The sequence below is a fragment of the Catharus ustulatus genome, chromosome 6, assembly GCF_009819885.2.
Source record: "Catharus ustulatus isolate bCatUst1 chromosome 6, bCatUst1.pri.v2, whole genome shotgun sequence".
In the NCBI taxonomy this organism is placed as follows: Eukaryota; Metazoa; Chordata; class Aves; order Passeriformes; family Turdidae; genus Catharus; species Catharus ustulatus.
Window position 1 is genome coordinate 55,290,115 of NC_046226.1, and position 12,053 is coordinate 55,302,167.

Here is a 12,053-nt window from a genome sequence, read left to right on the forward strand (position 1 = left end):
CATAATAAGGCCTACTATAAGACTTGCTCAGTTGTCTGGTGCACTTAAAAGAGCATTTTTATATCACCTCTTGTCTTCATACACTCCAAAGCTCAGGACATAAATGTTCCATACTTGTTGAGGGCTACATTTTAAATCAGGTAAAATGCCATTGGTTGTTTCTGAGATTACTTTTCCTACTTCAAATTTTTTTTTCAGAAAACACCCATGGAATAAATGCATCACAAATGAAACAGCTGCTGGGGAGGGAGGCTCTTTCCTGAATCTAAAAAGTGTAGGAAGCATCTTCAGTACTGCTTTCATTTTTAGAAAGTGTTTGATTTAAAGATACCTTAACCTATATAATGTGTGCTGAATTGAGAGAGATCAAAGACGAAATGAACCAGAAATGTTTAAAGATCAGAGAATTCAGCAGCAGTGCTGAAAGTTTGTGAGGAGAGTCATTCCAAATGTAGGCAGACTTTGGAAAGGGGAAGTTGTGTTGGAAATGGTTCCTCTATCCTTTGCAGTGGAAAGAGCAAGATTCTGGTGGTTGCAAGGCACTTCTGGAGATCACCTAATCCAGCCCACAAAGCAGGGTCAGCTAAAGCAGCTGGTCCAGGATTGTGTCCAGTTGGGCTTAGAATATCTCTGACCATGTCTCCACGACCTCCCTGGGAAACCTGTTCCAGGTTTTCACCTGTTTCACCTGTTCCAGTGTTTTACCACCCTCACAGTAAAAGGTGGGGAGTTAAATACAAATGGAATAATTTGTATTTCAGATTGGGGCTACTGTTTCTTGTTCTTTCCCTGGACATCACTAAGAAGAGCCCACCTTTTCCCTTTTTTTATTAATCAGGTATTTATAGACAGAGATACTGTCCCAGCTTCTCCAGAATGAACAGTCCCAACCTCTCAGCCTCTCAAATGGCAGAAACTCCAGTCCCGGAATCATCTTTGTGTCCCTTTGATGGACTAACTCCAGTTTGTCTGCACTTCTCTTGTGCTGGAAAACCCAGAGCTGGACTATGACTCCATTGAGTCTCATCGGTCTGAGCAGAGGGAAGGATCACCTCCTCCACCTGGTGGCGGTGCTTTTCCTGGAATGCTGCTGGCTTTCATTGCCACAAGGATGTTTTCCCAGCTCACATCCAGCTTGTTTTTCCAACAGGTCTTTTTATCCAGTTGTATTCCACTTGGATTGAAAGGAGCCATTTACCCAGGTGTCAATTTGTCAATCAGGATGTTGCAGGAGCGAGTGTCAAAAGCCTTGCTGTGGTGAGGATAATATCAACTGCCCTTCCCTTATCCATCATATACTGATGTCATTGTGGAGGGCTGAAAGATTAGTCTGACATCATTTCCCCCTCATAAATTGATGGAGAATGGATTGAGAGCAGCCTGGAAAAGACTTTGGGGTGTTTGTTGATGAGAAACTCAACAAGACCCAGCAACACACACTTGCAATCCAAGTATTCCCAAGTATTGGGAATTCTTCCCTGTGAGGGTGCTGACACACTGGCACAGATGTTATGGAATCCTCATCCCTGGAAGGCTTCAAAGGCCAGGCTGGATGGGGCTTGGAGCAACCTGGTCTAGTGGGAGGCGTCCCTGCCCATGGCAGGGCAGGAGGGAAGTAAGTGGAAGGTCCCTTCCAATCCAAACTCTGTGATTCTAAATCACCTTTTTGTCCTTAATGCTTTCCAGGCTCATTTGTTCCACCCCTTTCCCAAGGATAAAGGTGATGCTGACCAGTTTGTACCTGATTGGAACCTGATCAGTTTGCTTTGGAGGATCTCTGAAGAAGTTGTCTGTGCAGCAGCAGCAGCAGCAAACCATTTATTTGTTCATTTTGGGCATCTGATACATTTGTGCACAGAGATTTCACTCCAAGTTCCTTATCACTCCAATTATATCTGCTACAAAAGGCAGCTCTTGAGTGTAGAAAAGATATTCTTAATAGATTCTCAGTACTTCTTATGCTTTTCATACCTGAAAATGTGTGTCAGAAGCAGGCTGTAATATAAAATCTTCAGCAATTAAAGTTTTTTAAATGGTCCTGCTTAACAGTCACTATTAGTCATGATAGACATGACCCCTTCTTACTTGACAGTATTAATTTTGAGAAGTTCTGCCTTATCTGTCATTATAAATAACAGTAAAGCTTATCTGGGCTGATTTCTTATGCTAAGCAAATTTAAGTTCCTGATCTTATTTAAATAGAAATTATGTTTTAATTGACAGCCTAAGGATACGAGCAAGGCAAGTTATGTAAGGACAAGAAATGTCTTTTATTAGGCTAAATAGTAGAGTAGGAAAAAAATGAGGCAAGATTTGTCAAGCAGGAGTGTTTCTCTTGATAGGAACTGTTAATAGCAAAATGTAGTTTTAGGCTATGCTAGATCACAGACAAAACCAAGACAGGGAGAAGGTGAGATGCCCATTTATTATTAACAGCCTGAAGATTTGTTCAGCACACTCTCTGATTTCAGTGACTTCTAACCATCTGAAAAGTTTACACAAGGGACAGTATTATTCCTCAATTTCTACATTCATGAGATTCGATGATCTCTTTTAAAATTTTAATTAGCACTATCAAGTAGATTTACCTAAATTACCAATCAAGACATTCTGAAAGGTAAGTATTGTAACCTTGGCAGAGGCCATTTTGAACAAAATGAATGGGGGAATAATTTGAGTTATTACACATTGAATAAAGTTTCTCTCCAGCTGGGAAAATACAGCAACCTGGCAGTGGTAGGGTCAGCAGGGAATATTTGGTCACTGCAAATACTGGAGCAGCAACTCCAGTTAGACAGAAAGTTGAGGGCTGGATGGGGATTTTGCTTTGTTACATGCTAGAAAACATACCAGATGAACATTTTCTCTTCATCAGTGGCGCTTTGTAAATATGCAAAATGAATTCTCTTAACACTTCTTTTTTTTTCTTTTTTTTTCCCCATTTAATTTAGACTTGATATGTGATTCACCTGCTCTAGTCACGTTTCATCTCTGCTCCCCCCACATCTCCTGCTGTCTGGGCTCACACTGATTTTCAGATATCAGACAGCAGCTATCTTTGTTTATTAACAACAATAGTTCAGAATCTTGCAGATAAAATGCAGTTTAATGAAGTAGCTACACAAGGAAAATGCCATTAGCACATGTTCAAAAACAGAGACAGCAGCTTGAGAAGGAAATTTCCAGCAACATCCATGGAAGCCCACCAGCTGTTGAACCTTTGGGCTCATTAACACTCCCTCCCACAGCTGCTTTAAATAAGGTTTGGAAAGGGCCTTTCTCTTTTTGGTGCTGCTATGAGAGGTTGGTTGCACCAATCAAGCAGCTTCTTCGAGGGCTCTGTTAAGGCTAGTTGTGATATTAATTTTTTTTTTTTTCCTGTTGGAAATTCTTGAGTCTTCTTGGCTTCAAGTGAGTAAAATCAGCTTATGTGGGGCCTGGAGGTAAGGGATGTTAATGCTGCTCAATACCATATATATGAATTTTATTTCCTAGAAATTCACTGAGCTTTGTGGTTTGAACACTAACAGGTCAATCTCAGTATTGCTTTAAAAAGTACAGAATAAGTCTATGGAGATTTTGCATTTTTTTTTGACTGCTGTAAATCCTTTAAAAAGTGTTTATTATTAAAATAGGTTTGCTATTTATCCAGTTGCTTTTTGTGTATCAGAGAAATGTGAAGGCTTTTCATTTCTAATTAATTCTGGTGTACTTTAAATTCAAATTCTAAACCCCTGTAGCTCATCAGAGCTACAAAAGCTCATATGTGAGCCCTTTACATGAAGGAAAATTGAGTTTCCGAAGTCCTGTGTTTTTGTTTATTATGGAACTTCCACTATTATGTGTTTTATCTGCTTTGTTTATGTTCCTGGAAGTCTTCTGGTGCTTTCTACTTTAACACTAATTTTAGAGAGAAATTATTATGAGAAAATCTGTCTGTGGCAACTTTGCTTTTATTGTGTGAAAATAACGTGGGATTCCTGATGGCTCCAGTTGAAACAGATACAGACAAACAAAAAAAGGCTGAGTACTTCTTGTGCCTTATAAATCAAGGAATGTTAAGTTATTTTTATGGGTGTTTTGATGTATGACTTTTTGTCTTTATTGGGTTCAACATCTTGGAGTTAGAGGTTTAAATCTTCAGTAAGGAAAATCCTTTCCACATTTAGGGGTGCTTTTGTTCTAATGTTTTTTTCCCCCTGTGGAAAAGTCTGGTGATACCTCTGCAGCAGGAGAGAAGGATTTATCTGGCGAAGTTTTTTCTTTTATAAATAAATACTACGATGAGAAAACCCTGTCTGAGGAAAGTGGGAAAGCAGACACTGCTTGTTAAACCAGATAATTTTTGGTGTTGTTAAATTACAGGGAATGGCAGGAATAACAAACTGTGTGGGAGTATGGGAGAAGTGTGATAAAGGAAGGAACAGAAGTGGTTTGTAGGAGTTTTGAGTGCTTGCACAGCTGCATTTTTCCTAAATAATGTCAAGTTCCTATTTGCCATCTGTGTAGCAATTCTCTGTGCCAATTTAGCCTTGCTTTTGTGGTTGAAATGAATCCTAAGAGAGAACAGGATGAGTTTTAGAGAAAGCTTTTGCAAAGAGGCATCACAAAGCATGAAGGATTTTTGGTGAGAGAGGCCAACTCTGTTGCCTTTTTTTGCCCCATTCCCGTTCTTGCAGTGATCCTTGTGAAGACACAGGTATTCTGTGCATGATTTTAGGGGAACTAAGAGGGGGGAAAAAAGAAATACCCTGGTATTGAGGAGGCACCACATGTCTTGTTTAAGAGGTCTGCAGTAGTCCATGGCACCCTAAGATTGGGGATTAAATACAGGTGTAAGAAAAAGGATGACAATTTTAAATAAAGTAGTATTGATTGAACACGTGAGACATAAAACTGGGTGCTTTGAATCAGTCCTGCCTTGGCTCACATTCACTATTTACTGTGTTTACTGTGAGTTTTGTATTGTCAGCTCTTAAAAATATAGCCTAAAATCACACCAAAATAGCGGAGTTAGCTTTGATCTGTAAAATAACACCTGAGCAAGGAATCAGTTGTGCAGTAAAAATACCCGTTTCTGAGCTGACACTGGAGCACAAATGAGATGCTGAGGTGCTAAGATTTCCACATAAATTGGAATTACTTTGAGGGAATTAGGTCTGGTTTTATTAGCCAACTTTTGCTGCGTGTTCACGATTTCATGGGGAGAGCCTATGAAAAAGCTGAGAGCTGCATCATAGCTGGGTTTCAATATAAGAGAGATAAAAGATGATCTTATGTAAAAAAGAAAAGCAGTTTTGGGGTTCAGCTGGTGGACGTTAGGACACTTTGTTAAGCATTTTATCTTTTAGTATAAACCAAAGCTGCTTGATCCTGTGAGCAGAAGTGCATAAGTAAAATAGATGATTTTTCAAGTATTTAATTCATGCCTAATAGTTATGATACATTCTTACTGACACTAAGGAATGGATATACTGCAATACAAAAAGGCAAGCCTTGTAGTTTTGAAGCAGGAAATCTCTTTCCTGTATTGTCTAAACCATCCCTCTGCCAGTTAAAAAAACCTTTCCCGTTGTCCTATTGCAACAGACCCTGCTGCAAAGTTTGTCCTCATGGTACAATTTGTCATTTTGGACTTACCTCTGGAAATCCAGGTATTGAAACTGATAATAGTTGGAAGCTGTATCTTGTAAGGAACGTTGCTGTGGAAAAGATGTGTGTGTGTGTGTGTATATATATATATATTTTTTTTTTTTAGTCCGTAGTTAAGGACTGCGTAAGATCTCTCTTGGCAATAGTTTTGATGTGAAAATACCTTTTGTGAGAAGTTTTGAAGTTACTCTCTTTAGGCTTCTATTCATACTCCTTCACATATATCCTACAAACAGCGAGAATATGGCAGGAATAGAGAGCAAAGTTCAGAATCCGTGTGAACGAACAGATAAAAATGTCATCCTTTGGGCAGGAGGCTTTTTACACTTTGTCACAGTGGCAGCATTATCAAGGACACGCATTCTCTTTTGCTTTATCGTGTTTCCCTGGATCGGGGTGCCGTGAATAGCAGCGGGTTTGGGATGTTTGTGGGGGCTGCATCTTGTCGGAAGATTTGCAGAGCGCGTTTTAAAGTTAAATTAAGTAATGAAATGATCGGCATTGGAGGAGCCGAGCCCGAAACGCAGCCACACTCGCGGCCGCGCGGGGGCGCCCTCGTCCCGTGCAGCCGGCGTCCCGCGCTGGCTCCCCCGCTCCGCGCGCTGCCCCGGCCCGAGCTCGGTCTGGGGGTACCCGCCGTGCCCCACAGGCTCCCGTGGGGTGCTCCGGGCCCCGGGGCCGCCTGCGCCATCCCCGCTACAAGCGCCGACCCCCGCCCGCCGCCCCGCACGGCCCCCGCGCCCCGAGCCGGTACGGCCCGCTCCCCGCGCCCTTCCCCGAGCCCCGCCCCCTGCCCGCCCCTCTCGCTCGTGATTGGACGGGCCGTTCCCCCGCCGCCGCCGATTGGTGCTCGCCGCGCGCCTCATTTGCATGCGGCGGTGCGGGGCGCGCGGCGGAGCCGCGGCGGGGAAGTTGCGCCGGAGCCGCCGCCCGAGCGCCCGTGCCGGCCTCGTCCCGCCGCAGCCTCCGCGCTCTCCGCGCCCCCGGCCCGAGCGGGACATGGCTGAGCGCAGCAGCCTCCCGCCGGGATGGACATAGCCGGGCCCGCGGCCAGGGCTCCTGCCTGCTGCGCTGCCGATCCTCCCGCGCCGCTCGGGGCTCGCTAGGGATCTGCCCCAGCCTCACCTTTCGCGCTTGCCCTGCCGCTTGGCTTCGCCCGTCTTTCCTATGGCTGGGATATACAGCTCGACTCTGAAGACCCTGGAGGATTTAACTTTGGACTCTGGTTATGGGGCAGGGGATTCCTGCAGGTCCCTTAGTCTCTCTTCTTCCAAGTCCAACTCGCAAGCCTTCACCTCTTCTCAGCACAGAGGCAACTGGTGGTACTACTCGGGCTCCATGAACAGTAGGAATAACAGCTGGGACACCGTGAACACCGTGCTGCCGGAAGACCCCGAGGTCGCCGATATCTTCTCCAAGTGCCCTAAGCTGCCGGATCTCGAGGAATACCCGTGGAGCGATGAGGACATCGGCCGAATCCTGCGCAGAGGGAAGGGAGAGGGCGCGGGCAGGAGCTTTTCGCAGGAGGCTGTCCGGCGGCTCTCGCAGCTGCTGCGGCGCGCCCTGATCCGGGTGTCCCGGGAGGCTCAGCGCCTCAGCGTGATGCACTCCAAGTGCACCCGCTTCGAGGTGCAGAGCGCCGTCAAACTCATCCAGAGCTGGGCCCTGGCCGAGAGCTGCGTCCTGGCCACCGTCAAGGCGCTCTCGCTGTACAGCATGAGCGCCGGCGATGGGCTGAGGAAAGGCAAGTCCGCCCGCTGCGGCCTCACCTTCTCGGTGGGCAGGTTCTTCAGGTGGATGGTGGACACGAGGATCTCGGTGAGGATCCACGAGTACGCGGCCATCTCCTTGACCGCCTGCATGGAGAACCTGGTGGAGGAGATTAAGGCTAGGGTTTTGGCGAGTCAGAGCCCCGATGGTGGGGGGGAGATCTCGGCTGAAATCCTGGAGATGGTTATCAACAACGATGCGGAACTTTGGGGAGTGTTGCAACCTTACGAGCACCTCATCTGTGGGAAAAACGCTAATGGTAAGATCAAGCTTTTACAGTCTGTTGTCTTCTTTACCAGCAAGCTTTACAGTAAAGTCCTCGCTCTCTGTGGGCTTGGGGTTTTTCTGGGTTTTCTTTGCATCTGGATTGCATCTCGGTCGCGGTTTGTGTGTGCGTAAAGCAGGCATGACGGTCCTGCCGGGCAAGAATGATCCTGCTCAGTTCCTCAGATGTACCAGGTTATAAAAGGCTGTGGGAAACCAAGCCCTGTTGTCCTAACAAACATCTGACTTTCCACCAGCTGCTGTTTTGAGCATTTTCCCTCTAGCTGGCGTGCAAATAGATTCTCTGTAACCCAAAGATGAAATGTACAAGCTGCTGTCCAGAAAGTAGCACTATATCTCTTTTAAACAAATAGCAAGTATCTTGTAATTTCATCTTAAAGATGTTGTTACCACGTACAGCCTGGAGAGGGAAAACAACATTAAATTTTTTTCCCCCTTTGCGGTAGTGAAATTCACTTTATGAGCAAAAAACTTTGAATTTTTATACTTTGGAATTCCCTGTGATTCAGCAGAAACCCGCGGTGTCCTTTCCTGCCATAAACAAGAGCGTGTGTGTGACTGCAGGACGGTGCCTCAGTGGTGAGAATAACACAGGGTTTAAGGTACTCACCGCTGTCATTGGTTTGGAAAGCGAAGTTTCCGAGCACTTAAGCTGATAGAGGAATGTTGGCATCTTCTTACGGGGGCGAGGAGCAGTTTGGGAGGCTTCAGCCGTGACAGCTGTGTTAATGAGCCGCACTGTTTGTTTTGCATTGTCACATTAAGGAATACCATATTTTTCCCTAGAAAATTCAGGGAAACGTCCAGTTTAGAGAAGTGTTTTGTGTACCACCCACGGTTTCATGGCTTCTGCTGGCCTCTGCTACGGTCGAGTGTTCCATGCTTAACACGTTTGTGATTTAACTCTATAAAACCAAGGGTTTGTTTTCAAAAGGGAATCTCAGAGAGAGAGAAGTAAATGAGCTGTTTTAATTTGAGGGGGAAAAAGCTTTGAAATTGTCAGATGGGCAGACTCACTTTCTCCTTCTTGGGTGCGTTGATTCCCTGCAGTTTTCCATATCCAAGCGGTTCTGTGATCACGAATAGGTGATTGCAGGGAGCTGTCTCCATTGGGTCAGCATTGCTAAACATTTGTGAAATAAGTGTGAAGAGCCTTTTGGATGTTCTCTTGGCTCCGGTTCAAAGCATAACTGTAAGCTTCAAGGTCAAACACTGCCATCTACACTTCTAACTAAAAGTGCCTGGGTGATCAGAGAAGTATGAGGATGCCGTGTCTGCCAAAAACACTTGTCATTCTCCATTTATCATGGGAGTCATTGTTTGCCACCAGCTCCGAGAGCAGGTCTTGTTTCCCCTCCCTTGTTCCTTATTTAGGGAACCTGGAGTGAAATACTTGGGTTCTGGGAACCGAAATGTACTTTTCAGCTCTTCTCTGCTCAGTGCTTCTGCCACACGGGTTCTGTGTATAAAGTGACGAGTTGGACCCTCACTCAGTTTGGTTTTTTAGAAATCTGTTTCTTAAGAAAAATTTCCTTGGAAGAACTGCAGTGAGTGAATGGATGCTGGTGTTGAATGGGAAGTAGGGTGAGTGTGCAGGGAAATGCTTATAAATATTCAGAGCACCAAATGGTCACTTATGATAACGCTCCTGCACAGGGGAAAGCCAAGCAGTCAGTGGCCACAGAAGGATTGGCTTCTATTGCCTCTTTTGTTGTTCCTGCCTTTCAGATCAATCCTGTCAATAATTGAATGCATTTTTTAAGTCTGGAAATTGAATAAAACCGCACATGAAGGCATCCTGTGATTTCCTGTGACAGTCTGTCACTAGTGTTTTACCTGACACAAGTCAGTGAATCCTCTAAATGGCTTTTCTTGCAGTTGGAAGGCCACAAATGGTTTTATATGGATGCAAAAAAGCTTGAAATAACTTCTCTATTCTTCTCCCTGTAGGAATTGTAAATGAGTAGTATTCACATCATTCTGCACAGTGCTTTCAAATGATCTTGTCTTTTACATTAATTTAAATCTGAAGTAGATCTGGCAGTGAAATAACTGGATTTATTCCTGTTTAAGGAACAGGGAAACTTGCTTTACTGTCACTTCTGTTTCTTTTCTAGTAAAAGTATTTAGTGGAGCACTCATAAATTGCAAACTTGGGGGGGGGTGGGGTTGTGTGTTGGGTTTTGTTTTATAGCTCTGAGTTTGATGTCAGAGATAAAAAGCACTTAGAGGTTCAGTTGTAGCTCCAGTCAAGCATTGTAATCCCTGGATGAAATCCATGGCGCTGTCCTATGCAGAAGATTGCATGGGATTATCATAATGGACATTTCTGGCATTATGATCTATTGAATACCATTTTCATTATTAGATCAGGACAGCCTGCTGCTTTGGAGTCAAAGAAACAGTAAGTAAATACATAAATCTTCCTAAATTCTCATGAGGCTGAGGTTTAGACCTGTATTTCTTCAGTGACTAATCTCCCATCAAAGACCACAGTCCAGTCACTGGTCTTGAAGCTTTGGAGGCTGAAAGAGCAATATTGTGTTTTACAACAAGTGTGTTTTAATCAACACCTGCTGTGTGAAGGGTAAAGTTTAAAACTCTGTGAATGCTTAAGGGAGAATTCTAATATTATTTTTAAATAAATAATAATCTGTAGCCTGCTTGTTTATTTGCCCTTTCTGTGAAGCTGTTCTTTAATCACCTTTTTTGCTGCTTCTGTGAGCCATTCTCTGCCCTCAATGTGAGTTCTGACTTTGTGCTTGGGACTTGGTGGCTCTGCCTTGGAAGGAGGAGGAATGACCTGAGCCTATGGCCCTGAGTTCTGCCAGGCTCTGGGTGTGTTAGTGCCTCCAAGGGTAAGGTCTTTTTGGGCAGAGTTCAGGTGGGATGTTGCAAAAACAATGCAATGCTGGAAAGAAAATTAAACCAAAGCAGCAAAAATGATAAGCAGCTATTGAACAACGTAGCTAATGAAAGTTAAAACAAGTGTAAATTGGAATACATGTTTTTTTTTCTGTTTTTATTTACAGGGAGATGTATCTATGCAGTGGTAGAGAATGCACCCAGTGGTTTCACAGGGATTTTGAGACATGCTAATTCAGAATACTAGAGTCTATTAATTCAAAGAGAAAGAAGTTGAAATCCAAATTTACCTTAGGAATGTGATTCTTTTACTTGATCTGCCTATGTCTGGTGCATGACTCCTTAGACTCTGAGCTGTCAGCACTGCAAATACATTTTGATATTATTGCCCTGTTAATTACAGCACTTGGGTTGTACTGAACTCTCTGGTTATGGTCAGGCACTCCTGTGTCTGCCAGTCCACCTGCTGTGCTGTTTAATGCATCAGCACATCCTGGTGCTCTGGAGATAGAAGTGTTGACAGATGTTTGGCCAAAGGAAAAAAAAAAAAAAAGAGAGGGGGAAGGGTTGGAATTTAACTTGATAATGCTGTTTCTTCATGTACCTCTTAGCCTAAACACTTGAAGTTTTCCCTGGATGAACTAATCCACAAATGAGTCTTGTGGTTTGCTCAGCTGAGGATGAAGAAAAATAGGGTCTGAAATAATTCTACTTGTGTTTTGAGGTATTTTTCCTAGAAGGGGCTGAGGGGGGAAGTGTGTAACCTTTTTTCGCAGTATGAGGGAGTGGTTTGGACTCTATAAAATTAAACAAGGCATGAATTGTCTTCTCTCTAATACTAATCACTGACAAACCTTACTGAACAGCAAGCATGGGCTTAGCATTTACTGTCACCAACCCTGTGTTCTTTTGTATTTCACACTTCAAGAATACATGTTTAAAATTATAGCCAATTTTAACAGAGGATTTTTTTTTTTAGAGTTATGTTTTGATGAAAATTCCTTTTTATACCTATAGTGTGGTCTGAAGTAACTTTTCTATTTCTGCATAGTCATGGTACTGTTTTGAAATGCAGCATGGGGGGGAAAATGACATTTCAATAAGCAGAATGTGTTCTTGTTATCTGAGCTGAACAAACTGGTGTGCTCATCAAGGCCCTCATCAATTTTAATAAGCTATCAGCTCCACAAGTCTTCAGGAAAGCACTGGATGGTGGAAGGGGGGCATTTTGGGGAAGAGAGCTGCGAATGCAATCAATAAATGAAACTGAGGGGAAACACAAGGCTCATACGGTGGTACAGCAGGTGGCTTGCAAACTGTTTCAGAAAAAAAAAATAAAATAACTCTGTCTTCAGGGTTACTTTGTCTGAAGCAGGAGTTTGAAGCAATTTTGGAGATTCCTGGGCAAGAATTTGGTCACTTATGTGCACATTTCCATGCTGAGTGAGCTGGTTGTAGCTGTGATCCTATTCCAACTTTGG

General features: G+C 43.7%; 1 protein-coding gene across 1 annotated transcript in view; it reads left to right on the forward strand.

Annotated features, from left to right (window-relative positions):
• Positions 1–6,593: 6,593 nt before the first annotated feature.
• The window catches only part of ABTB2 (ankyrin repeat and BTB domain containing 2), a 108,295-nt gene continuing 102,835 nt past the window's right edge, over positions 6,594–12,053 (forward strand). Inside the window, exon 1 of the mRNA XM_033062855.2 lies at positions 6,594–7,681. Coding sequence (XP_032918746.1) covers positions 6,820–7,681 — 862 coding nt within the window. The 5' untranslated portion in view covers positions 6,594–6,819. The remainder of the gene's footprint in view (positions 7,682–12,053) is intronic.